This window comes from Gobio gobio, assembly GCF_949357685.1.
Source record: "Gobio gobio genome assembly, chromosome: 2".
NCBI classification, from domain to species: domain Eukaryota; kingdom Metazoa; phylum Chordata; class Actinopteri; order Cypriniformes; family Gobionidae; genus Gobio; species Gobio gobio.
Window position 1 is genome coordinate 59,644,069 of NC_137098.1, and position 27,626 is coordinate 59,671,694.

Sequence of the window (27,626 nt, forward strand, 5' to 3'; positions counted from 1 at the left end):
AGAGTTTTTTTATTTTATTTTTTTTAAATGTGAGCCTGTGATGGCGCCTGTAAATCAGTAGAGGGAAGTATTGCACCAGTTTTCACTGTCCTAACCTGATTCTGCCTCGACCTGAGTCTCTCATGTTCCTTTCACACATACACGTCTGCATTAAATCTGGGAAATTTCATTTTCAGTGTAAATTTGATGTAGGCTATTGAACCTTTTTATATATGCCAATGTGTTTCCTCCTTCAGCTGGTAGAAAACTTAATAAATATTAATATAAATTATATACAATTTATTTTTTTAAATAAATTTTTTAATTTAATTCATGGGCTTACACTGTTTATATGATGTTATACTGAAAAGCATTTAAGCTATATATCATTTCGATACCCTTATATTATTTTAGGCACTGCTGTAACAGTAATGTGTTCATATACATATTAATTAATGCATATACATTTATTTTGATACCCTTATATTATTTTAGGCACTGCTGTAACAGTAATGTGTTCATATACATATTAATGCATATACATTTATTTTGATACCCTTATATTATTTTAGGCACTGCTGTAACAGTAATGTGTTCATATACATATTAATTAATGCATATACATATATTTTGATACCCTTATATTATTTTAGGCACTGCTGTAACAGTAATGTGTTCATATACATATTAATTAATGCATATACATTTATTTATTGTGACGATGATACAAAAATCAATGATAATCAATTTGATGTATAAAGTGATACAAGTCTCTCCACATTAGCTTGGTGCCCAAAATGTGCCCCATTGTGCTCTTTAAAAAAAAAAAAACATCTTAATTATTTTTTTAAAAATATATATGTATTATTTACGGGAGCTCAAGTTTCTGTTTTACTGGAGTTTGACGAAGTGACGTTATGAGCTTCCGAAGATGACGTTGGAGAAGGGGGTGCGCGCGCGCTCTCTCGTATGTGTGTGTGTGTGTGTGTGTGTGATACAGAGAGGAGGTGAAGAAGAGGAGGATGAAGCAGGGAGCGGAGGATGGGAGGAAGAGTGGAGTGAGAGAGAGAGAAAGAGAGAGATAGGCTTGCTATCAAGGGCTCGTGTGAAGTGTGAATGTCTGAGAGGGGCTTCGATGGGAGTTTTATCGCAGCGCCGACACAAAGACGCGATTTTTTTACCATCCGGAGAAACATTGTAGCGGAAACTTTAAACTTTTACCCGCCACAGCGGCAGCGCCGTGCCGGGTCCCGGCTTTGTCTCGCGACGGGGGGAAGTACGCCAGCACACGCGAGGATCAAAAGAACCAGCGCCGGTTTTGGATACACATTTTGTCTACACAACGTGGGAATCCGTGATTATTGTATTTGTTTAGGAGAGTGAGAGAATGGCGGCCAACATGTACCGAGTTGGAGGTGAGTATTATTGTTGAAGCTAACACTAGCAGCAGGCTCGCGGGGGTTAGCATTAGCATTAGCGCGAGCGGCTGTTTCCGCCTTAGTTACAATGAGCGGAATCCCGTTGCTAAGCGAGCTAGGCTAGTTTCGCTACGGCGGCTTTTGGGTTAACTCGATTTTATCTATTTACACATGTATTAAAGTTCACTTTTAAATTCACACGGATATAAAAAAAAAACTTGCATTGGCTCGCAAGCTCGTTCTTTTGTTCGTAGTTTTGGCTCAAGTAATTACCCGCTTAAGCAAATGAGCTAATTTCGAGGGAACCCTTCCGATATTTTATTCACGTATGATGCTTTTGACTCACTTTTTCGAGACTTTCATTCAAGTTTTTGCCGTGCACGTTGCCCGTGCCATTCAGTCAAACTTCTGACAGCTGAATTGTACGGGAGTCTCGCAGTACGAGGTGCAAAGACTTTTAGTTTCGTTACCGTTTTTTTAAAAAAAAGAAAGAAACAAAGTCAATGAATCAAATGAATGTTCATTTATACTGATATCAGGAAATGTAGACATTTTGAACTTGACCCTAGATTTGATGTTCATGCAAAAGAGCTCAGCTGGTTCAGTTGTTAAGTGCATTTATGAATCGTGGATTATTTCTATGATCATCATACACGTGCATAATATGCATTTGTGATCTGAGCTGATAACGGTTGCATGAGTGTTTACAGTACATGCATATACGCATTGTCATCTCTACTGTACACTGTCATCTATTGTCAGAGATGCTGTGTATTGTGCCGTGTAATAACATTGCCTGCGCGTTAATGTCATTGACTGCAACGTGACATGGTGGCCGTGTGCATTTATAGTGCTTTTATTTTCTTACATCCGGAAATCGGCCGTAAATAGGTCACGGCAATCAGGCTCTGTTGCTTTAGCAGATGCGGCTGATTGCCTTATTGCAGTCGCAGTTTGATGGGAAGATCTGGAAGAAAAACTCAGTTATTACACGCTTGTCAAAATGCATTAGAGTTTATCAAGACTGGGTTCAGAGGAAGGCGAAGTCTGCATCTGCTCATTTCAAATGTTTTATACAAATGAAGAAGCTGGTTATCGTGCAGTGTGGGGTTGTAACGCAATGATGGTGTTTCATACTCTCTGCTGTTTTGCTAGTGTTTCGGGAGGTTTACACACACACACACACAGGTACTGCTCTAAGGTCATTGAACTTGACCTCCTGATCTGGCCCCAAGCCCTCGCATCCCTACATTTCACCTCTGTGAATCTGAAGCTTTGTGACTCAAATGCTGTCCCAATGCTCTGTATTTTACCCATTTGAGTGTGTTTTAGTCTTAATGCTTCCTAGAATACATAAGTGATTAATCAACATATCAGCCAATATCTGAGCAGTGGCTGAAATATCAGTTGCCATTTTGAGAAAGTCTGTCTGCTTGGCCGATATCCAAAAGTGTTTAAAGTCTACATGGATGTATATACATATTAGATGCACATTATTGGTCTTATTGTGAACGATTTATCTTTTTTTAGCCTGTGTTTAATGAAAGACTTCTGGTGATGTATGCCAGACTTCCCCAATCATTCGGTCTGTTTAAGTCCCGCCCCTTTATTACAATCAACTGCAAGCTCACATTCAAATCTTCCCTCCATCCAATCAACGACCATCATTGCTTTTTCGTTAATCCTTTTTGCTTTGACATACTTCACAATATCTGTCTGTACTTGTGTTAAATGGCAACTTTATATTCCACCAACAGCCATGCCAATGGATACTAAACAGTTTCTGTTTTTGGCGCATTTTAATATGTAAAATAATTAATTTCAGAAGACCGTTTCAGTCTCATTTACGATCAATAATACTGCCGTTACATACCAGTCAACCCTCTCAGACACTGTGCTGTCTAGATATCATCCATTTGTTGTATTCCTCATTTGTAAGTCGCTTTGAATAATGAATAGGCTAAATATAATGTTGATATGTTTGGGCTTTGAAGGGTTAGTTCACCCAAAAATGAAAATTCTGTCATTTAATTACTCGCCCTCATGTCGATTTTATCAATATTTTTACTACCTTTCTGAGACTATCTTTAAGAGATCCGTGTTGTGTGACCACTAGAATACATGTTGAGATATCATCTTTTTCTGCGAGGCTTGTGCTCACTGAACCCTCGGTTTGAATGTCGCTCTCCTACTATGCAGACATGGCACACTGTTCAGGAACTAGCAAATGTTACTGTAATGGTAAGCATGCTAAAGGATAAGGGATTCCTCTCCTCTTCTGTGGTGCATTAAGTTCAAACAAGGCAAGATGCGACGGCTCTGTTTGTCAGCCAGAGAGAATTGAAGTGTTTTAAACCAGGGCTATAATTGAGACGGTTCTGGTTCAGTGAAGCTTTTGTTGTTTGTCATGGGGTGTTAATTGAGACTTCTAATAAAGATGCAAAAGGGATAGGCCACTGGTCTAGTGATGCAGACAGAACATTCTGGTCATGTGCATGTGGGCATGTGTCAGGTGACACTGTGTGGTCCGTTAAATAAGGATCCTGCTCTATATGTGCATTATATACTGTCTGCCAGGCAGATATTTTTATCTTATTAAACATCACACTGACTTCATTTTGTTTTATTGCTTTATTTATACTAGTGAGTGTATGGAGTTTTTAAATAGCCAGTTTTGATACTAGAGCAGATGCTTTTATACAAAGCGACTGATATATTGCATTCAAGTTGTACATTTTATCAGTTCATGCATTCCTTGAAGAAGAAAAAACCCCAAGTGCTTGGTGTTGCCAGCACTGTGCTCTACTGTATGAGCTAAAGGAATGGAATGACAATAAATGTAATACAAAGGGTTGGTTAGGGATGTCACGATACCAAAATTCCAGGAGTCGGTACCAATACCATACAGATTTGAAGGTACTTGGTACCAATTTCGGTACCACATCAAAACATTTTTATTTTTGATTTCACTATTTAAACTTTTTTTTTTTTTTTAAATCAATGAGTTTATTATTTATGGCGATAATTATTATACTTAAATAATACATAAACATTTAAAGGCTACATGCTGTTTAAAAGTAAACATTGTTTATAAAAAAAGATCAAGTGTAAAATAAGCAACCATCTAGGCAGGCATAATTATTAGTAATAGAGACGTATTATTATTAATTAGAGACTAGGGATGCACCGAAATGAAAAATCTTGGCCGAAGCCGAATAGTAATGAAACACTTGGCCGAATACCGTACACGGTTTTTCTATTATTATTATTATTATTATTATAAAAAAAATTCAATTTATTTTTTCACCATTGCATAAATTTGCTTTTTTACTATTTTGTCTTGCTTTTAAAATACTGTTTTTTCAATATTTATTTAACACTGAACAGTTTTAGCATTCAAGCAAACATTATACAAACAAAGCACAATATAACTTAAAAAATATATAAATATATTTTTTTTTTATTTGGCCATCTTATTTTAGGACTATTATGTCTACAGGTATCATAATCAAATTTTGTTTGTTTGTTCATGAGAGGTTTTGCAAGCCTGTATAACTCAGCACTGAATAACAACTCTGGCGGTTTGAGCAGTGAGTGGAGTCTGACTAACTTTAAACATATTGGCCATTGCGTACAAGAGATCAACAACTATGTCACTGATGCAGAAACGCGTTGTAAATGGAGACATTTGACGTTCTACAGGCACAAATATGCACTGGAGCATTTGCCAATATATTATTACAGTATCAACTGAGGGTGCTCTTGCTTGCATTTGAGGGTGCTTAGACAATTCAGCAGAACATTTCTGCATCTTTCTCAGACACTTTAAAGCTTTGTTTATACTCGACGCGTCCGCATGAGCCCGAGGGTGCGCACTGCAAAAATGGCGTCATCGCATAGTGCCAAGCGGACGAGGTGCCCGTGCGCAGTCAGCGGAGGCTCGCGTTGCGGAGCCAGACGAAAGTATAAACAAGGCTTAATGCTTCCACACCTCCGACATTTGCTGCATTTAGAAGCGTGCGCACTCACACACGCTGGTTGCTATATTTGATCGCGTCATCAAAAACCTCATTGTTCGGTAAAATTTATTCACACCGAAAGTGCAATTTCTGCTATTTTCAGTCGAATAATTTCGGTTGCTGAACATTCGGTGCATCCTTAATAGAGACATAGCTAAATCTACTGTACAACAGCAGCCTAATATACTTCTGTCATTTTCTACGTCAAACCGAACTTTTATTTTGATGGTTTGCCATGAAGATCTTTGTGCCCGTCATTCACACAGAGACGCAAAACCTGCAGGAGTAATATTTAAATTGTATTTTGCAGTTTGATATTCACAGACACTAGTATACTATATATTCGGCTACAGTCTGGAGCCCTGCGCTTAGATAAACACGGAAGCGACTGAACGCAGCTGCGGGTACCGAATATACTCGGGAGTCGGTACTACGGGTACAGAAATGCTGGAATCGTCACATTTTTTAAATTTCAGTATCGACTTGGTACTGAAGTACCGGTACTTGTGACATCCTTAGGGTTAGGCGATGTCTATCAAATTGGCATCGGACAATGTCTACTGTGACGGACATCGTGATGGACGATGACATCGGAAGTCTGGCACTCAAGTTAAAGTCATTTCAACTTTTTTAAAAACGTGCCTCGAGACCGCGCGTTTCCCACAACCACCCCCAATATACAACTACCAGTTTTTTCAACCACATAATGGTTATTTTACGTTTCAAACATTTAAATACACATAAGTACTAGCAAAACAATACATTTATAGTTTGTAAAATACACACTGGTGTCAATGGAAGCAGCGATAAAAATCCATTAAAATATAATTAATCAACGTGCTTTGTTCATATCAGATACACATAGTGTAAGTAATTATAAAGTTTACTCTATTCTTCTCCCAGTTCACCGGGCACTTACTTGCATGTATTTTGGGAAAAACTGATGAATACATGACAGGACTTTCTGAACTGCGGCTTGAACTAATGTGGCACTCTTCTCACGTTACAAATCAAGATCATTTATAACGTTTTTTAAATGACAAAACACACTCACTTACACATACTTTTAAAACAGGACTGGATCTGTTTTTCTGACCAATGGCAGAGTGGGGAATTGTTCAGGAAACCTGTCTGAAAACCATCATTTTTGCTATTCTGTTTAGCGATGCTAGTAATGCAGAAATGATGCATTTCACCTAGGGCTGCACGATTTGGGGAAAATATCGAATTGCGATTATTCTGGTTAAAATTGCGATTGCGATTTAAAATGCGATTATTATTGTTATTTATTACTTTTTACAAATGAAAAGTGTGTGTGTGTATATAACATTTTGTGTTTATATATTAATGTGACTAATAATAATAATTATGATTATTATTGCTAAATAAAAATAAGAAATATTATTATTACAATAACATTCATTATTAAAAATATTTAAGAATAAATATAACAGTATAATAATAATAATATTTTACAGAAAACTAAAAAATATGGGTAACCTGTTAGTATGCAGACAGCCTATGACTAAAAATCCATAGAAATTTCTAAGGATGTATTGTTAAAAAACAAACTGTTATTATTATTATTATTATTATACAAATCTGTGCTTTTTATCTGTGATATCAATTTCTTAAAGTCTATGTCTTTAATATGAGCCTCTTATGCATCCACTGTGGGGATTAAAACTCCTGTACATTGAAGAAAAACATATGGATTGTCGTAAATTTATTTAGAGAAGTATTATTTTTCTTATTACCCAAAAGTTTCATTCATACTGGAGGCCAGAGGGCGCCCTCGAGCAGAAATGGCACATTTGCGCCACAAAAGTAATCGTTTGTTTTCAGGAAATCCCTAATGTGAAGCTTGCGCTGTAGCTGAATAAAACGAAGATAGAAACGCTTTGACTGATTAAACATGAAGATAATACTTTGCGCTTTCGTAATCGCACATAAGCCAAATCGCGGTTCGATTTCGATTAATCGTGCAGCCCTAATTTCACCTATAGGTTTACGTTGCATACTATTTTTGTCCCTGTCAGTATCTCCAACCCCCAGTGGATTGTTAGGTGTCTCTGAACACCAGATGCCATGAGCTAGCAATACAATACATCCCTGCTTGAAGAGCAGATGGCTAGACCCGGTTTCTCCTTGAGGGAAATTATTGATCCATGCGGCTCAGTCTCTCCTCACTGTCTCTCTGATTGATGAAGCTCATGAACTTGGGAGAGAGACCTCCATTTTGATTCATCCCTTGCGGCACAGCTTAAGAACATGGCTGAGTAGAGGCGAGAGAAGAAAGCGTTAGTCCGATCAAAGATCAACGTCTAGCAGAACGTCCAGCGCTGACCAGCTCAGACCAGAAGAGAGAGAGATTGCATAACTGAAGTGATGTGTGCAGGCTGTTGACCGTGCCTCATCGTATGTGCTCTCAATATTGATCCGTACACAATTGCTCGTCACTTTCTGTATGATTATGGAACTTGTGTGAATGATTTGATTGTTCATGTGTTAAGTAATGGAATCTGAATTTCCCCCCCCCCCCACATCTTTGGATTTGAATAGACTATTACTTTCCTGTTGTTAGATGAAGGCATTATTCAAATCAACTGGAATATTCCATATATGAAAAGGGTTGTGCTGGACTTTGTGAATAACAGGTGTTTTTATTCGTCGGAATTGGGAGTGCACAACATATCGGAACCATATCACTTATCGGCTTATATTATAGACTTTTAATATAAGGATCAATATTGGTAGATATTGGATATTTAATTCACCCTTCGCCGCTAGTTTGATTGACAGGCGATCTGACCAACCACATCGCTGAATCTGCAGGTTTGCCCGACAAAAGCAGTCAGGAGAGTTGGTAGATTAACGTTGGTGGATTGAACTTGAAAGACGGTGTTTACTGACGTCTTTCCGCGGTTGAAACAACATTTCTTTTAGTGCTCATTCATGTTTATTTGATGCTTATCAATGAACTAGAAGGAAGAGATGATCGGTTCACGAGCAGCTTTATCTGAGGCAGTACAGCGATCATGACACATTAAAGAGCCACAAAACGCTATTTGTGGTTTACATTTCTTAAAAAAAGATGACATTTTAAAGTTGAGACTTTGTTTCATATAAAAAGTAACTTGCTCTCTCCTGTCTGTCGGCGTGTTGTCAGTCCTCTTTGCTCCGCGATGTATTTTCTCGAAGTGAGAACGTGTGTGTGTGGCGTGAGAACGCCAAGGCTTGTCGGACATAGCAACATTAACTAGGGGTGTAACGGATCGCAGTTGATCCGTGATCCGTACGGGTCACGACCCACGGTTCGGCACGCACATGACCCGTGGATTTATTGAGCATTTTTTTTAAACTCGTAGATTAAGCTGAATTGTTTAGCGATCGCAGACTAAAATACAGTTTTTCTGCCGATATTGCTTTTTAAGTGATCTCGTTCCTTTAAACTCGATGCTGAGTTTCAGAGAAACACATGTGTTCACGTGAACAGGGCATGTTAATCAGTCAGCAGTGACTAGCGGAGGAGCAGAAGAACTTGAAAAGCCTCCCGCATCATTCAAATGCGCATATATGGGAGCATTTTGGCTTCCCTGTAAAACATAATAATGACGGAAGAAGGGTGTGGACAAAACTGTAACAGTATGTAGGCACTGTGGCACGAGAAAGCCGGATGAAAGTGGCGCATACATCGAGCATGGCACCTGCTGACGCCCGTTTCAGACATACTCCATTTGCAGCGCGTATGGGGTGCGTATTTTTTCCGTACCCTTGTTAACGGATACAGTTTTCACTGCACGCGGCGGCTTCGGTCCGTCAGTGCGCTCCAGGAGCGCGTAGCCATAGCTGTGCTGCGATCGTTTCCGCACAGAGTCTATTTTTTTATGTGCTGGCGCTGAATTAAAGTAACCACGTATCCGCATTAAAACAAACATATCGATGCGAAAATCTAGTACTTCCACCACAGATGCATATAATGTAAAGTCTACTCTGTTTCAAAGTCAACACATGGCTTTTTGCCTCGAGTAAAGCAAGGAAAACGGCCTTTAAGTAAACAAGGAGAAATAATGGAGAGCACCTGTCCTTTCTTGGAGGTGGAAAAACAAAGTTCTTTATGACCTGCAGGATTTCTTGTAAAAAGATTTAAAAACAAAAGAAAAGACGAGAGTCGGTTTTTGTCTATCGTAAGTTTTAATATAAAATGTTTATTTTAACATAGTCTATTGTCTGTTTTGCAACTTGCATGAGCAACGTAATATATACATCTAAAGTAGGTACTGGGCCATATAAATAAAAAGTTATGAATTCAATAAAACGTTCTTTAAATGTAGTGCGTTTAAACATGATATCTATGAAATTGTATAGGCCTACAAAGAGAAAAAAAAAAAAAAGCTCAGGCCCATTTTCACGTCTCAGGTTGTTTTTAGTCAAATTTGATTTATTCAGATGGTTATTTATTTATTTTATTTTTGTTAACACCAAAAGTTTTCATGTAATAAATGGAAAGCAAATAAAAATAGTCTCCTCCCTCTTTTATTCTGATCCGAAAAATGATCCGATCCGTGATTCATGATCCGTAGTCGATCCGAACCGTGAGTTTTGTGATCCGTTGCACCCCTAACATTAACTAAAGGGGTCGGGTCTTTGCAAACGGTCAATTGTCATGCTAATTTCCCATATTTTTCTATTTGGATTACATTTGCTTTAATCTAAAAGACACTGAAAATTAAATTGTTTCCCAAATTACGCAATATACACTATGTAATAGTGTATACATTTTATAAGGTTTTGTCATTCAACGTTGGAGTCTGAAAGCCCCTCCACTACGTAATTAAAGCTGTGACAGTTGAGTGCATGAAGTGACCACTGCCCCCCCCCCCCCCCTCCCCACTAATACTACAAATAGAATAGTGTATAAGTTCGCAAATTGGGAAATTATAGGTGATTTAAAAATAGATGTTTGCTGTTTTTAGGTTTACAAGTTCCTCAAACCTCAATTGCAAGGTTTGCCATTATATGTATATTTATGCATATAGATGCATGCTAGGGATGTCAATTTACATGAATTCCCATAATCGATCGTTTAACGGTCGATTAATCTTTAACCATAACCTCTTAAATCTGAAGGGGGGGCACTTACAAGTTATCACATTACTTAAAGGTGCATTATGTAGGACTGACAGCGAAATGGGTTGTCCAAATTCAAAATATTGCGGACCGTTGTTTTGCCCCCCCCTCCTCCTCAGACTCGACGCTCACACATGTTGCCAGCTTGAGGAAACGCAACAGGAGCGAGTGCTATTGACAATGAAAGCCACACTGTAAGTTGATGAGTTGATTTATCCGCATTTTAATACACTCTCGTTCATAGAGATTTTAGATGGGTGCCGAGGCTTTAGGTCAGGTGAAATCTGCGATCTTTGACCTGGCTTCCAAGACTGCTGCAATACACTGTTTTTTAGCACAACTGGCAACCTGTTGTGTCAAAATACTATTGGGTAAACTGACGGCGTGCGATTTCGCACAGACCAAAACAAAAACACATTCCGACACAGAACGCACATTTCAAAGTAAAATAACTGGCCGTAGCATTGTTTTTCTGAGAAACAAGTAGGTGAATTTAGCTTTTCCTAAATATCTGCAAACATATGGTATTTTTATGCTTTGGTAAAGTGAAAAACTTGCATGCAGCACCTTTAAACAACCACTTGCTTAACCAACAAAAAATAGGTGTCGTTTTAAAGATTAGAAGCTTGACTTACAGTGAATATAGGGAATGTGACCATCACTTAACAAGTGCTTTTAATTTTGCTGACATTGTAGAAGTGCTCTAAAAATAACTGCTTTGTGGTCTGTAAAATCATCATACATTAACAGATAGACTTGTCAAATTGTGTTCAATGTCTCAAGTAGCAGACATACAACAAGCATATTTGTTTCAGTTAGAGACCAAACTATTTAAAAAAAAAATGTAAACGGTGTACACATGATGATTCTGTGCCACGTTTTTGTTTGTTACTTTGTGAAACATTATTAAACCATAGTAGATCGCATATCTTTGACATGGCAAGTTGATCATGGAGATCATTTGTGGCAAAGGTTTCTACGATCTACTTCGGCTTACGATGCTTTTGGCCCATATAAGCCCATGATCGTATGACTTGTTTATTCCTTTTAGTACCTTTTATTGTCACTTGTTTGGAATGTAGTTTAATTATGTATTGAAATAAATGGCTAGCCTACCCAATCTATTGCATAAAATATGTGACATTGGTGTGCTCGCTTAATTTTTTCTTGTGTGTCTGCTGCTGCATGTGTTTTGTGCATGAGCCGCAAGGACCTCAAAACTATGCACAAATGAAGAGTTTAATTATCAACAATTAATCAATCGACGATTAGTCGTTAGCATCCCTAATGTATACACATACATAGTCACTGCTGGGTAGATTACTCACTAATGATTCCAAATTACATGACAACATTGTAGTTAGTAACACAATCCATTGCACATTTTAGGTAATATAATTTGATTACTTTTAAATGACTTTTGACCAAACTCGTTTATCACATTGAACTTAATGGATAATCTTGATGTAACAATAGAAAGAGAGAAAATATATTTTAAAAAAATGTATCAACAACAACAACATTAAGTGCATTAAACATTTCTTTATGTCAGGGTTTCCTAAACTGTGGTTCATGATGGAACTGCAGAGGGTTTGTGAGTTTACCGTTTTCTTCCGAATATAAGAATATAAGGTTCTTCTTATATTCAGGTCTAGACTTTGACATGTCAATAATACACCCGTAACAATAGGTGGCGCCAAATATGCGTAGAACGAGTGTGCCAAGAAATACAATGCGTCAGAGTGTAATGTTAGAAGATTGCAAGCGCAAAAAGACGGTCATAAAAAGTCAAAGAAAAGCTTACCGTCTAAGAGCCACGGCGTGACTGTCATGTTTGCATGCTTTGCTGATGGGACTAAACTTCCAACGTAAAACGGTACCCAGATTTTAAAACCACAATAATATTTCAATTTCTACTGTTAATGAAATTTTGGTAAGCTACATAACAATTAGCCTAATGATTGGCTACTGGTTATTTTTATGGTATGCCAAAAAGTGTTTATTTTTAAATATGATCGTACGATTTACCAGTATTTACCATACTTTCAATAAAAAAATTTAAATATGTAAAATTTGCAATATGAACATTTATTTTCAAAGAAATTGATAAAATACAAGATTTGGTCTTCAAAAAGCCTTTTTCCAAAAGGTACATCTTGAAAAGGGGGGTTGTCTTATAATCAGGGTCATCTTATATTTGGAACAATATGATAATAAAAAGCTAATAATTAAATAAATCACAAAAATGAAAACAAATTATTTTAAAATAATACAAATTATAATACAAATGTGACCCTGGACCACACAACTAGTCATAAGTCTCACGAGTATATTTGTGGCGAGAGCCATGGATGATTGACATTGTATGGGTCAAAATTATCCATTTTTCTTTTATGCCAAAAATCATTAGGATATTACGTAAAGATATTTTGTAAATTTCCTACCATATATATATAAAAAAAATTATTATTAATAGTAATATGCCTTGCCAAGGGCTTCTTTTGGACAACTTTAAAGGCGATTTTCTCAATAATATTTTTTTTTTTTTTTTGCACCCTCAGATTCCATATTTTCAAATAGTTGTATCTCAACCAAATATCGTCATATCCTAACAAACCATACATCAATGGAAGCTTATTTATTCAGCTTTCGGATGATGTATAAATCTCAAATAAAATAAAAAAAATTACTCTTTATGGCTGGTTTTGTGGTCCAGGGTCACAAATGTGTTTGAAAGACAAAAGCCTCCCAAAGACAAAGCCATACATCGTAAAATTACTTACTGAATGATAATTCAAATAATAATGAATGTGTCTGTCAGGAGCTGATTAGATATGCAATGTTGCATGGTTGAGAAACCGCTCCTTAAAAGTGAAATGATTTCTGTAAATCCAGTGGTGAAATGCTTTGTGGCCTTTTCCATTTTCCATGTAATTATAGCCACCTGACTAGTGGCTGGTCTGTATGTGCAATTTCACAAAGCTAGAAGACGTTCTGAATGCTTTTTTTTAAGAAAGGAAAAATTAAAACATGAGAAAAACATTGGGGAGAATCAATAAAATATGAAACTATGCTCAGTGATCCGTCACTTACAGATGGTTTCTTTTGTCTATTGCAGATTATGTGTATTTTGAAAACTCCTCCAGCAACCCGTATCTGATCCGCCGAATAGAAGAACTCAACAAGGTGAGTTTATGTTCCATCTAATCACTTAACATAATCTTCAGGAAAAATTATTGCTTTTGTTCATTTTTCTTGATGCATGCATGTTTTTGTTGTTTCTATTTGCTTAAGCTATTTTTGACCAGGATGACTTATAACACCATTATTACCGCCTAGAGTCAGACCGACTGTGACTGGTTGAGGCTTTTGATGTCTGCCAGCCATTTATCATACATCATCAATTGCATGTGCAGAGATTTGAACATTACACTGAGCATGGATGATTGACACATGCCAGCTCTCTCTGCTAATGCATTGTCACTCCTGACAGCGTAACAGACTGTCTCTGTCACCTGCTCCCCTCTGTTGTGCATTGCTAATGCTCAGCCATCATGCTGTTGTCTGCCGATGCACGCTGGGCTGTTTGAGATGAAGACCCAGCTATAAGAGACTTATATAATGCTGAGAATGACACAGGCCTGTTTCCTGGAGCAGGGATTAAAACACTTTTATGTAACCTAATTTTGAAGGGCTATGAAGCTCAGCAAACTAATGGAAGTGGTGTCTTTGTTCAATACGTATACAGAATTTCGTTTTGCCTTGAATATACGCAACTCTAACCCGCACCGTGTTGCATTAAAGAGTACGATTTCCATATAGAGTGGTTCATTTTCAGTTCTGGAAAGTGAGTAGAAATGTAGTTATTAATAGTACTCACAACTTTTTACTTTGGTGCTTAAATATTGATGCAGTTTCTTGTAAATCATAGGCGGTGTCATTCAGTCCCACTTTGACTCATTAAAAGTAATTCCCTTTAAAGTTATACTAAAATTATGGGTTTTTACAAGTCCATGACATGAAGACAGTAATAGCACTTAAGGCACTAATTTCACACATTTTATAGAAAAAAAATGTCTGCATGTGCTTTTTGTATTTAGTCTTTCTCACACTGTTTCTTGCTGCATGTCTCTCCCAAGACTGCCAATGGAAATGTAGAAGCCAAGGTGGTCTGTCTCTTCAGGCGGAGAGATATATCTGCCAACCTCAACACTTTGGCCGATAGCAATGCAAGTGAGTACCCAACTGTTTCATTCTTCTCTTGAGTTCACGTCTCGTCTTCACACTTAAGATAAAGTGTCACTGGGCCCTATCATACACCCGCCGCAATGCGACGCAAGTGGTTTTTTTTTTCTAGTATCAGCCTGACGCGGTTATCATTTCGACGTCCAGCGTCACATTGTTTAAATAGCAAATGCACTTGTGTCCATCTGTTGTGCTGGTCTGAAAACGAGGTGTGTTCAGGCGCATTTTGAGGCATCTGGAAACGGCCGCGCCATTGACCAACAAAAACGCAGTATTTTTTGTTATTTAGAGGGTGTGTTAGCAATATGCGCCAATAGGCTGGTGCACAACGTGTGTACACTCTTCTTAGTACACACTCAGGGAGCACACAAACATTTTTAAATATAAAAAATAAAAGGATTCGTCTCTGGAGAATTCAGCAATTCAGCATTTGTTCAGCAAATTCCGCCATGTAAATAGTGAATCCGCCATGGTGCAAGCGCAACTGGCTTTTAAAGGGAATGGGAGATGAGACTCTGATTGGTTAATTGCACGTTACGCCCAAAACAAACCCATGACTCATTAAGAGACTAGGCACAACCCTTTTGGACCATGCGTCTGGTGTGCCGACCATTTTTTTCCATCGTTAAACTAGCAAAAGTGGATTCGGACACGCCCTAAGTGCACCTGCACCATGTGCTTCAGACCATGCACTCAGATTGTTAAAATATGGCCCATTATGTAGATGTACTATTTACATTGAAACACCAGCCACCAGGGTGTACTGCTTTGACAGGCACACTGGGAGCAGATTTTAAGGCACCAACGAGGATCAATTCAATGTACAATTATGACTTGCATATTATAAAGTCATGCATTTTATACATTTGATGTCTTCAATCTGAATGGAGAAGAAAATCCTATGGTTTTTGTTGACCATACTCCATATAATTTTATGAGCAATAATGAGTCTCAGAATTAAATTTCACCTCTGAGTTTGAAGGAAAGTCTGTGGAATATTGCAGATTGGAATAGAAGTTACCATGAAATCAAAATAGAATATTAATAGACTAATAGTAGACACTAATAGACTAGTCCTGTTTTTGTTCAATGTTTGTTACAAATTAATTATTTGTGCACATCTTTTTATTTTATTTTTTATTCATGTGCCCTCATAATCTTTAATAAAAATAAAAAAAACATCCCTTCTTTCTCGCAATGTTATCTCTTCTCTGATGAAGTGCACCAGCATTGAGAGGGACAATAATAGCAACCTTTCACTCACATGAGATTGCAGCAATTAGCAAACGACAACGATCCAGTCAATTCCCAGTGGACAAAATCAAGTCCCTCCCACCCTACTTTTTTCTTTTTCTTTCTCTCTCTCCATTTCCCTCAGATATACGTCACAATAGGGAAGACAAGATGACTGCAATTTCCATTTCATGCCTACTTTAAATATGGTCAAATGTCTTAGTGGGGCTTAGTGTACTACACTCTTGTATTGATGGTTGAGAGTGTAATGGAATTAGCCAAAATATTTAACTTGTTTACTAATAGGACACACAATGGGACAGTGTATTTGTAGAATTTTTTAAATGTTATGTATTTCTGTTTTTCAAAAATCTTTGGAGGTTCTGCAGGTGTACATGCCAACAAGTTTGAAACAAAAAGACTTTGCAGAAGGACAACTCGATCACTTCCATTATAATTAGGGATGGACAAGATGGTTTTTCAGCTGTGCGTTTAGGTTCACTGAGAAATTGCATCACTTTAAAGTACTAGTCATTTTTAGACCTTTACTGTCAGAATTAATATTGCCTAGTTCAAGTAGTTTTGGGTATTATGTGTAATCAGCACATCCATTTTGGTAGAGGACTGTGTTGGTTTTGTGCTATTAAAGGTTATGGATATTTAGGGCCCGAGCACCGATGGTGTGAGGACCCTATTGGAATTGCTCAGTTTATTATCCTTATATTTGTTGAGCAACTGTCAGTTGCCCTATTGAAATGCCGTGCGTTCTTGGATTAATTTCATGCTATTGTTAGTCTGCACACATACAGGTAAATGTCGTTGGCCAATGCATCGCACCATGAGCGGAGCGAAGGCTCATTAATAAACTCAACATCTGAAAATGTATGGAAGCGTTACACTCTGTCTAGTTGTTTTTGAACACTATCACGTCTTATGCAAGCGCACTCTCTGAAAAGCATCTGATAAGGTCTGTAGTTGTCCGTTTACTGAAATGAAGCCGCCTCAATGACGTATGTGGCCGACAAATACGCCCTCGGGAGGATTCAGCCCTCGAAATGAGAAGCAGCTAATATCTACTTTTGCACATCCCTAAATGTATATTTATTTCATCACAGCTGCAGGCATCCCACATGTCCGATGCTTCATCTCACCTACATGCACGCGGCAGTGGTTCCTTTTTATGCAAATTCTGTGTTGTGTACGTGAACTGTAAGCCTGTTGTAATTATGTCAGTGTAGTGCATTAACCTATCCATTCCAGAGTAGGGTCAGGTTTGGGTTGTGGAAGGTATTGCATTGACACGGGCAGTTAGTGTTCAAATCCTTTGCGGTCATGAGAGGTCAGTGTCTGCTTGGCTGCCCGGTTAATACTGAACGAATCCTCCTCTTTATGTTGTGGCACTCTACAGCACCAACACTGTCCTGTTACACAAGATCAGGGCTCCCATTTACATCACCTCCTCCTCTCTCTACCTTCTGCCCATCTTCCTCCTTTAACCGCCCCCCCGCCCCCCACCCCTCCTGAATGGGCTCCTCTGTGCCTATCCTCAGCTGCCATCCGCCCTGTGCTCTTGGAACAAAAGAGCCTTCATGGGACCCACCGGGCCATGGCGCTCAAAGAGTTAACACTAGGTTAACACTGTCTGGCTGGTGTCTTTGTCAAAGAGTGAAAGTGTTATTAAATGCATGTATATGTGCGCGCGCATTTGGCTCTGAGGGTGTGCATGTATGATGGATTTGTTGTACGTGTGTCTTGAGTGCTCGTCTGCGTGCGTGCGTGTGTGTGTGTGTGTCCATGCGCGTGTGTGTGTGAAAGAGAGCTTGTGGCATTTTTTTTTTTAATGCGTACTTGTGCATGGGGGGGGTTGTTGCTCAATGGGGGGATGGGCGCCTCAGGTTTGTTGCACAGGGTTTCCCAGTAAAGCTGGCAGGGACGCATTGGCCAAGGGGAGAGAAAGGAGGGGGCAGGGCCACCGGGGTGGCAGGAGGGGTTAATGGAAAGGGGTGTGGTCTGATATCCCGCCCTCTTCATTGACAGGGTTTCCTTCGGCTCCGTGCAGGGGTGGAGTCTGGTCAGATCGTCTGATAAAGTCCTGCCAGGTCTCCTCATCTTATACGAGCATCTATTTAAGGCATATCTCTGTCAAAAGTAACGTTTTTAAATGCATTCAAGTTCACCTGCATTATAATGATTAGCTTTCCTTATAAGTCAACAGATCTCATGAAAGAATTACTTGTTTTTGAATGAGTGTGAATGCGATTGCAACCATTACTAATAACCTAAAGTGATGTGTGAACTTCAAACTGGTCTGCGTGTGTTCTGAAAGGAAGCTGGTTCACATCGGAGCTAATTGAGGCCATTAGCATCACCCTCATATTTGTGTGTGTGTGTATTTTAGGAGACTTTGAAGAGGAGTCCAAGCAGCCTTCAACGTCAGAACAGCAGAAACACCAGCTCAAGCACAGAGAACTGTTCCTGTCTAGACAGTTCGAGTCTCTCCCGGCCACACACATACGGTAAATACACTTACAGACACAAACATCTCCGGATTGAATGATATAATCCCATCAGTACCCAGACTCCGGATCCATATATAAGGTATTTGATTTGTATTGATGCAGTCCTATTTATACTGTGTTATTGTTTTTTGCAGAGGAAAATGCAACGTCACACTTTTGAATGAGACTGATGTTTTAACTGGCTATTTAGAGAGAGAGGTAAGTGTCCACCTGCAGCACAAGAGCACTCACTGCGTAGTTTTTCATGGAGTGTCACAAAGCTACCACACGCCATAGGTGAGAGACAGGCCAAAACATGACAACCTTGTTGGAGTGACTCTCACTAAATCTGTCAAAAGTAGGGATGCCCATAATTGATTGATTAACCGGCAGTACAAATTTTGACTGATTTAATGCCAATGGTTAAACGGTTTAAGTAATTTTTTTTTTTTTTAATTAGAAAATATGCTACACATATAAAATTTAGTTTTTGAGAGGGAATTAGAAACGTATTTTTTTTTACGTTTGGTTGAGTGTATTTTATTTTGATGATGAACAGTCTGCAATGTGTAATGTTCCACCTTCTGTGGAAATCTCTGGACTAAAAAAAATGCTTGTCCGATCATTGCATTCGGTCCGAATGATACAATGTCCAAAAGAAATGAGCTTGCGCTGCGTTCACACCATGTTGTAACCGTAATTACGAGATGGCAACCCGTGATGTTCAACCCAGAGCTGTTCACTTCCTCATACTCAAATATATGCGTTTCTATGTCAACACTATCAATGCCAAAATGAATCTGCAGCAGTCAGGTGGTACAAGAGCTCTGTACGGTTTTTACATTCATTATTATTGTAGTGTTATGTGCTTTTAGACAATTTAACGCCATCTCTCGTAACGCATTGCAGACTTTGCTGTTCGCATTCATGTGTTTTGGAGCAGGGGTTTTGCCAGCACCCGTTAAGGGGGGCGCGAGCACCTGTTAATTTAGAAGTGTATACTCAAGTAAAACGGCTCTAAATGTTAGATTTTATTAGCAAATCTTGAGTCATCCACTAGAGGGAGCAATTTGACTGTTCTCCCAGCTGATATAGCAATTATGTTTGAATGCATCAAGTAATATATCAATGATATTCGCATTGGTTTGGGAGTGGGGGTGCACGAGTGAAATTAAATAAAAGTAGTGGGTGCATGTCCTAAAACAGGGGTCTCCAAACTCTGTCCTGGAGGGCCACTGTCCTGCAGAGTTTAGCTCCAACCCCAATTAAACACACCTGAACCAGCTAGTCAAGGTCTTACCAAGGCCTAGTAAGACACTGATCAGGTGGTTCAGGTGTTTATTTGGGGTTGGAGCTAAACTCTGCAGGACAGTGGACCTCCAAGACCGAGTTTGGAGACCCCTGTTTTAGAGGAGTTGTGGCTTTAGAGATTCTCTGAAAGGAGGGTGGGATCTCATGCTTTCAAAGCTAGCTTGCTATTGCTAGCCTCTCTGAAATTGCCTACCCTACCTTTTTAAAAAATTTTTAAGTGAAATATATTTTGCATGTTTATTCCTTTTATGTACGATTTTATTCATTTTTTTCTCCGTTCGTAGAAGCACTGCCTGTGCGTGATGTGACGATGTGTGAATCCTCATGTTCTGTTGTTTGTGCTGCTATTTGCGCATGTGAAACTAAACCCCTGGAAAACAAATGTAGTTATTTTAATGGGTCACAGACACGTATCCATTCTGATTTAATTTAATTCCAATTTAACGATCTTGTCGATTAGCAGTTAATGATCGGTTAACAAGCTTCGGTTGTAGTTTAGGGGGAAAAAATGAACATCCCTAGTCAAAAGGTCTGTCATGTTTTCAGCTTTTTGCATTGACATTTATTTTCCTAGAATAAGTTAACTTTCCTTTTTTTCATGTGTTTATTACAAAAATAATTTATATATACAAAAAGCTGTGACAAAAAGTCACATAATCCTTCAGAAATTATTCTAATATGCTGATTTAGTGCTCGAGAAACAACATTATCAATATTAAAAACAGGTTCTGCTTAATATTTTTGTGTGAACAGTGGGAGAATTTATTTATTTGATTAATAAAGTTTTTTGTAACATTTATAATTTATTATTTTTTATCAATTTAAAGGGGCTATTTGTGTTTTTCTGAAATTTAAACTCGCGACTGACACCTGTGGCCAAAAAACAGAACTGCTCTTATTTTCTGCTCGCTCTCGCAGCGGTGGTGACGTCACATCCGCAGACAGCGCGGGGAAAAACGACCCGCCAGAAAATAGGAAAAATAGGATACAGGCTTATAGGTGCACCCACTGTGCGCGGACAAGGTGTCAGTATGCTCATCAGGAGATGTTTGAGTCATAAATGGTAAAATAAAAAGGCTATTGTTACGTTTATTTTGGGGGAAAAGTTGCATATAGCCCCTTTAATGTGTCTGATGATTATTTTTAAAATCTAAAATGTTTTTTTTCTCAATGTTAGATATATTCTTTTCTTTTTTTTTCATCAAAGTGAACACCTTTAGTTGGATTTAATGAGACCAGTGCATCAAGTGTTTGTGTTGTCTAACGTGTGTGTTTGTCCCGCAGGACTGTTTCTTCTACTCGCTGGTGTTTGACCCAGTGCAGAAGACCCTGCTGGCTGACCAGGGGGAGATCAGAGTGGGATCCAAATACCAGGCAGAGATCCCTGACAAACTGGCTGAAGGTCAGAAGGTTTTTAATGTCCCTACGCCTTGGTATTACTAAAACATGGTCCTTTTGATGTTGAAAATATGGACGTGATTCTTATCACAATATTGTGTTAATTCTTCTAGTCCCTTGTATTGATATTTTCAGCACACATTTTAGGAAAAGTTGCCTTTTGGATATTGAAGGTCTAATTCAAAACTGATTAAGTTCATCAGTAAATACAATGTTTTCCATCTCATCAGTTGATTCAGACAGTCGAGTGCAGGAGAAGCTTGAGACAAAGGTTTGGGATCCTAATAACCAGCTGAAGGATCCGCAGATAGACCAATTCCTGGTAGTGGCACGGTTAGTATTTCCCTTTCTTTTTGTTTCTTTTTTTGACTGACCATTTTTGCTTCCTTAAAATGTTATTGTGCTGTAGCATGATTTAACTTTTTATGTTCATTTTAGGGCTGTTGGTACATTTGCACGTGCACTAGACTGCAGCAGTTCAATCCGCCAACCCAGTCTGCACATGAGCGCAGCGGCTGCATCGAGAGACATCACACTGGTGAGAGAACGGATGCATTCAATCACTCACTTCCTTAACTACACATGAAAGTGCATTCCTCATTCATTCACTGCTTCCTCACTTCACTTCAGTTACCATGCACATCTGGCTTGTCAGATGTGCAAGGGTTGGGCAAGGTTGTCAGAATGCACCCATACTGTTGGTACTAAAAAAAAAAGTTTCCTTTACACTAAAGGGAAAATCCAACGCAACTTTGAGGGGACCAAGCAATATACTATAGTATATTTTCATATACTGTCTATTTTCTTTTTATAACAGTTCTATCTAATAGTGTTGTAGTACTCGAGACTGGTCTTTAGACCATTTTTTGAAGGTCTTGGTCTTGGTCCCGACTGCATTTCTCCTCAGTCTTGTCTTGGTCTCGGACTCTGGATTTTATCTCAAGACCACAACTGCAAGGATATCACTAAATTGCCGGTGCATTGTCTGATTTAACATCATTAATGTGATTTGATGTAAAACGTACAGCTTAAAATTCAATCAATAACTTCTTTGTAATGTGATTTTCTTTTGTTACTGTGCTGCCGGGTTCAAAATCAATGCAGCGTTGTCTCAAAAATGCCCAAAATTAATATAAATGCCCACAAAATTATGAGATTTAGTTTTTTTTATATAACATAGAACAAGTGCGGCTTACGTCACTTTAGAGTTCCTGTTGGTGGTTCAAATGCAACCAGGAAAATTGCCCTAGGGCACTTTTAGTTCTTGGGGAACCACCCTGGTGGTTAGTTCCTAGAACTCCGGTGCGAAAGCCCCTATTATAACTGGTGCAGAATTTAAACTTGCACTTTAGAGATTGACAGCCTTAGTGATTATAAAGGGAGGCTCTTCTCTCTTTATTACCCATTCACAATCTCAATGCAATAATTTTTTTTTGGTTCAACTTTGCTTTTCAAAAAGGAAGAATGACCCTTAAAATGTGCAATTAAATCGGGGACTGTGATAATTGACTAATAACCAACAGACAAGACAAAACGGGACAAAAAAATGAAGTACTTGCTTTGGTACCGGAATTGATACAAAGAACCTCAAAATTTGACTGATACTACTTGTACCCACTTGTGACAATCATACATATGACTTCTTCACACCGTCCTGTCTGTCTGTAGTTCCACGCCATGGACACTCTGCAGAAGAACGGTTACGACCTTGCCAAGGCCATGTCAACGCTGGTGCCGCAGGGTGGCCCGGTGCTGTGCAGGGACGAGATGGAGGAGTGGAGCGCCTCAGAAGCCATGCTCTTCGAGGAGGCTCTGGAGAAATACGGCAAAGACTTCAATGACATTCGCCAAGACTTTGTGAGTATACAACACCATATTTGACCATTTGCTCACACACAGACTGCACTATTTGGCAAAGTTCAAACAATTTAAATGTACATTTGTTGTTGAACTGCAGTTGCCCTGGAAGTCATTAGCTAGTGTGGTCCAATTCTACTACATGTGGAAGACTACTGACCGTTACATTCAGCAGGTAAGAAACCTTGCATGCTTTTTTAAAACCAAAATGAATTTTGATATGCATATGAGCGTGTATCTAAAATGACTTGTTTTACCCACCAGAAAAGACTAAAGGCAGCAGAGGCTGACAGCAAACTGAAGCAAGTGTACATCCCCACCTAGTGAGTATTTAGTGTCACTGCACTTAGTGGTTTTATTTCATTAAAATCTTTTCTGAAAACAAATGGCACTTTCCAAATATATGGCACAAATCGTTTGCATTCTTTTTTTATTAATACAGGCACAAATCCCATGTAATTTAGAGAGATCTTTGTATTGTTTCGAAATAAGTCTCTAATGCTCACCAAGGCTGCATTTATTTGTACAAAATGTTGTAAAAATGAAATTTAAAATGGCGATTTTACTGTTTTAATTTAATATATTTTAAAATGTAAAGTATTCCTGTGATGGTAAAGCTGAATGTTCAGCATCATTACTCCTGTCTTCAGTGTCACATGATCCTTCAGAAATCATTCTAATATGATGATTTGGTGCTCAAGAAAGATTTCTTATCAATGTTAAAAAATAATAAGTTTTCTTTTTTTCAGGATTCTTTGAATAACGAGTTGTTTTGTGTTTATTGTTGTATAAACCCATTAACTTTTGAGGCTAATTCCTGTTGTACGTCTGTGTCTGCTTTTTATGAATCTCAATTTTGTTTTCTCCTTTAGCACCAAACCCAACCCCAATCAGATCATGGCACCTGGAAATAAACCTGGCATAAATGGTGCCACGGGCTACCAGAAAGGACTCAGTTGTGAAAGCTGCCATAGTGAGTGATCTCACTGTACCTCCTATTTAGATACAAGCTGAAATATTCCTGTACATTGAAAATGAGTGTATTCATCTATTTGATTGTTACTCCTCCAGCTGCCCAGTCTCAGCAGTGGTATGCATGGGGCCCTCCCAACATGCAGTGCAGACTCTGTGCATCCTGTTGGATTTACTGGAAGAAGTACGGCGGTCTTAAGACCCCCACTCAACTAGAGGGCGCCACAAGAACTGGCTCAGTATGTGAATCCTGTCGTGTTTCATGTATCTATTGACAATGTTTACTGCATTTTAAAAAGTAATGGGTTTATTCTTACTAAAAAATCTACAGTGAGAATATCTTGTTAGTTTTATTAATCATCTTGCTGGCTAGTTTATTTCAGGCCAATCTTTTTATACTGAATGGAGACAGAAAATTACCAAACGATGAGCATGATGTATCTTTCCAATAGGATGCAGCTCCACGTGGTCACATGACCCGCCAGGAGGTACAGGGCATGTCTCCGTTTACCAGCAGTGCGGGAAGAGCTAAACTTCTGGCTAAAAACCGGCAGACCTTCATCCTGCAGACCACCAAACTCACTCGAATCGCCCGTCGGGTGTGCCAGGACATCCTGCAGTCCCGCCGAGCAGCCCGTCGCCCCTACGCTTCCATTAACGCCAATGCTGTCAAAGCAGAGTGTGAGCAAATATTTGTTGTTGTTTTTAACTGGGGGATTTAAAAAAATATGTGGTTGATTGGTTTTATCTCCAGATTCTTTCTGACTGCCTCTTTTTCTCTTTTAGGTATGATAAGACTTCCTAAAGCAGCAAAGAGTGCTATGAAGAACCGCCCTATTCCTCGACCGTCCCTCATCAATATAGTTAAAGAATTGGGTATGGCTTTAGTATTAAATCACAACCGAAGTAGCGTTTATAAAAGTGTTATTTTAACTAATTAAATTGCACATCACCTTTTTAAAGGGATAGTTCATCCAAAAATAATGTCATAATTTACTCACCCTGATGTCGTTCCAAACCCATAAGACTTTTGTTTCTTTTTAAGGAAATCTGAGAGCTTTCCACCCCTCCATTGACAGCTACGCAACTGAAACTTTGACGCTTCAAAACGTTTATAAAGAGATCATAAAACGAATCCATATGAATTGAGCGCTTTATTCTCGCGTGTCAGGTTCGGTTGAGCTTCAGTTTATGTCCGCTGATCAATGTTTCTATGTGAATAAAAGCCTAAATTCAATCTGTTCATCATTTAAAACGATCGAGTCTCTTCAGAAAATTAGGACTAAAGCGCTCAATTCATATGGGTTAGTTTTATGATCTCTTTATGAACTCTTTGAAGCGTCAAAGTGGTAGTTGGAAATCGCTCAGATCTTATTATGTGTCTTCATTTGTGTTCCGAAGATGAACGAAAGTGTTTGAGTGAACTATCCCTTTAATAGTGGGGAAATGAGACATTAAAAATGAATGAAATAGTTTGGCACAGTTTTTCCTCAGAAGACAAACATATCATTTGACTTTTCCTGTTTGAATATTTAGGGTTATTGTGCTCTTTTCTTTAGCTATTCAAGCTCCTTTGAAACTCAAAGCTCCTCGAGGTGCTCCAACACCAATCAACCGTAACCAGGTCAACCAGCCTCGGAGCGTATCCGCCCTACTGGGCAAGAGGCCCTTCGACAACGTGAGTATCCCACACATTCTGTACATTAACCTACAAACAGATAGAAAATGGTGTACAGAGATCTAAGCGTTCTCATTGGCTACAGGCTGGAGGTCATTCTTTCTCCACCAATGGAAGGCCGTTCGCATCGGGAATGAGAGCAGCCAACCAGTCAGTCATTAAGAGGCAGAAGGTCAGTCAAGGAGATGCTCCAAACCCTGTGGTGTTTGTGGCTACGAAAGACACCAGGTATGTTTCAGAAACATCTTAATGTCATGCTTTGCTTTTTCCCGAGACTAATTCGAAGTGTGTGTTTCACAGAGCCCTGAGGAAACACCTCACGCAGGCAGAAATGAGGCGGGCGGCCAGAAAACCACACCTTCCGGTCCGAGTCAAACTTCCCGTGCCACCCCGGCCGCTTCCCGTACCCATCTTACCCTCCAGCACCAGCGAGCCAATCGTGTTGGAGGACTGAGCGCTGTTCCAGTAGACCACATCCATTGCCACAGCATGTTAAACCCACCATCATCAGCTGTTCTTCCTTATTCCTCGTCTTCTGCTGTCCCCCCAGATCCCACCACCACGTTCATGCGCTCGGGAAAATGACGTACCGCATACTCTTACACCAGCATACACCAGAACTCATCGCGTTTTACTCCCAGTGTTAAAGTTTAAGGGTCGGGTGCCCTGCTGTCCCGTTGCTTTTTTAAATGGCAAATTCTTTTAACCGTGTAATGTAAAGCAAATCATGTTCATTCTAAGATGGTGTAAAAGCACACTTTATTTTTCTCCAGTTCTGTCGTTATTTGTATGAATATTAACGGGATTTTTCTAGAGTTTGATTCTTGTGTGTATGGAAAGTGGGATTTAAATGTGTGAAGGGAGTATGTGGTCTTTTTACCATCGTTTTCTTAATTTCTTAGGTCGCTTATGTTGAAAACAAATATCACCCTTTTTCGTGTTATATAGACAAATAAACGATTGCTCCTTTTATTCCAGGCCTAGCTGAATTGTGGAAAGATGGTATCATGGAAGACATTACGGCAAAAGTATTGCTCGCTAAACAACAAATCTGCAGTTTATTGATAGCGACCTGATTTCTCAGACAATATCCTTTTTTTTTTTTTTTGTGATCATGGATCCAAAAATCCTGCAGTGTAGCGACTCGGTCAGTGATTATTTGAAGGTCTTGTTAGGATTCTAGCTGAAAAGCTTGCTTGTCTTAGAATGAAAACACATTTTTGATGACTTCTGGTTTTAGTAAAGTGTTGAAGGTGTTCGTGAATGTAAGGCGGATCCAGGTTTGAGGCGGTCTCTTATAGGAGGTTGGATGCTGCAGTCAGTTTGGCCTATTTTGTACCTCAATGATTGAGCTTTTTCCATAGACAACACGAACAAAGCCATAAAAGTTTGTTTTCCACTTCTGCTTTTTTTTCCAAACATGTTGACGCACTCGCGTTTGTGTTATAATGGTCTTGTGGGCTACTGGGAAGCTAATTATAGCAATTGTAGATAATGAGAGAGGGCAAAGATGTTTTTGAGTTTTTCTAGCAATGACTCAAATATAGGCTGATATTGATGCATACCCCCCCCCCCCCCCCCTTATGATTTTTTTTTTTTTTTTTTTGTAAACTGGATCCTGTGAGATAGAAAAGCTGTTTCGAGTTTTCCTAGTCATGGCTCAACTATAGGGTGATATTGATACATATTTCCGCCTTATGATTAAGCATTTTTCCTTTTTTTTGTTGAGCCGAACGGTTGGGCATTTTGACAGATTTCCTGGCTTGCTGAGGTTCGTCAACGCAAAATTTCATTGTAAATTGTTCCCCCCATTAGGGGTTTTGTAATGTTTCTTAAACAAATGGAGCGTGCACTGCACACTAAAGACACAAATAAATGTTAACCTGTC

General features: G+C 38.9%; 1 protein-coding gene across 2 annotated transcripts; it reads left to right on the forward strand.

Moving 5' to 3' along the window:
- The first annotated feature begins 915 nt into the window (after nucleotides 1-915).
- Nucleotides 916-27,626, forward strand: mta2 (metastasis associated 1 family, member 2). Of its 2 annotated transcripts, none has more exons than XM_079837364.1 (18): nucleotides 916-1,394; nucleotides 13,665-13,732; nucleotides 14,686-14,779; nucleotides 18,423-18,540; nucleotides 18,678-18,741; nucleotides 21,118-21,235; nucleotides 21,462-21,564; nucleotides 21,670-21,769; nucleotides 22,900-23,088; nucleotides 23,189-23,263; nucleotides 23,353-23,411; nucleotides 23,961-24,061; nucleotides 24,160-24,299; nucleotides 24,513-24,741; nucleotides 24,847-24,936; nucleotides 25,620-25,738; nucleotides 25,824-25,966; nucleotides 26,039-27,626. In XM_079837364.1, the coding sequence occupies exons 1-18, from the start codon at nucleotides 1,367-1,369 to the stop codon at nucleotides 26,190-26,192; spliced, it is 1,992 nt and encodes a 663-aa protein (XP_079693490.1). In that variant the 5' UTR covers nucleotides 916-1,366; the 3' UTR covers nucleotides 26,193-27,626. The 2 variants fall into 2 exon arrangements, with proteins under 2 accessions (XP_079693490.1, XP_079693489.1); XM_079837363.1 differs by having other exon boundaries at nucleotides 25,824-25,910.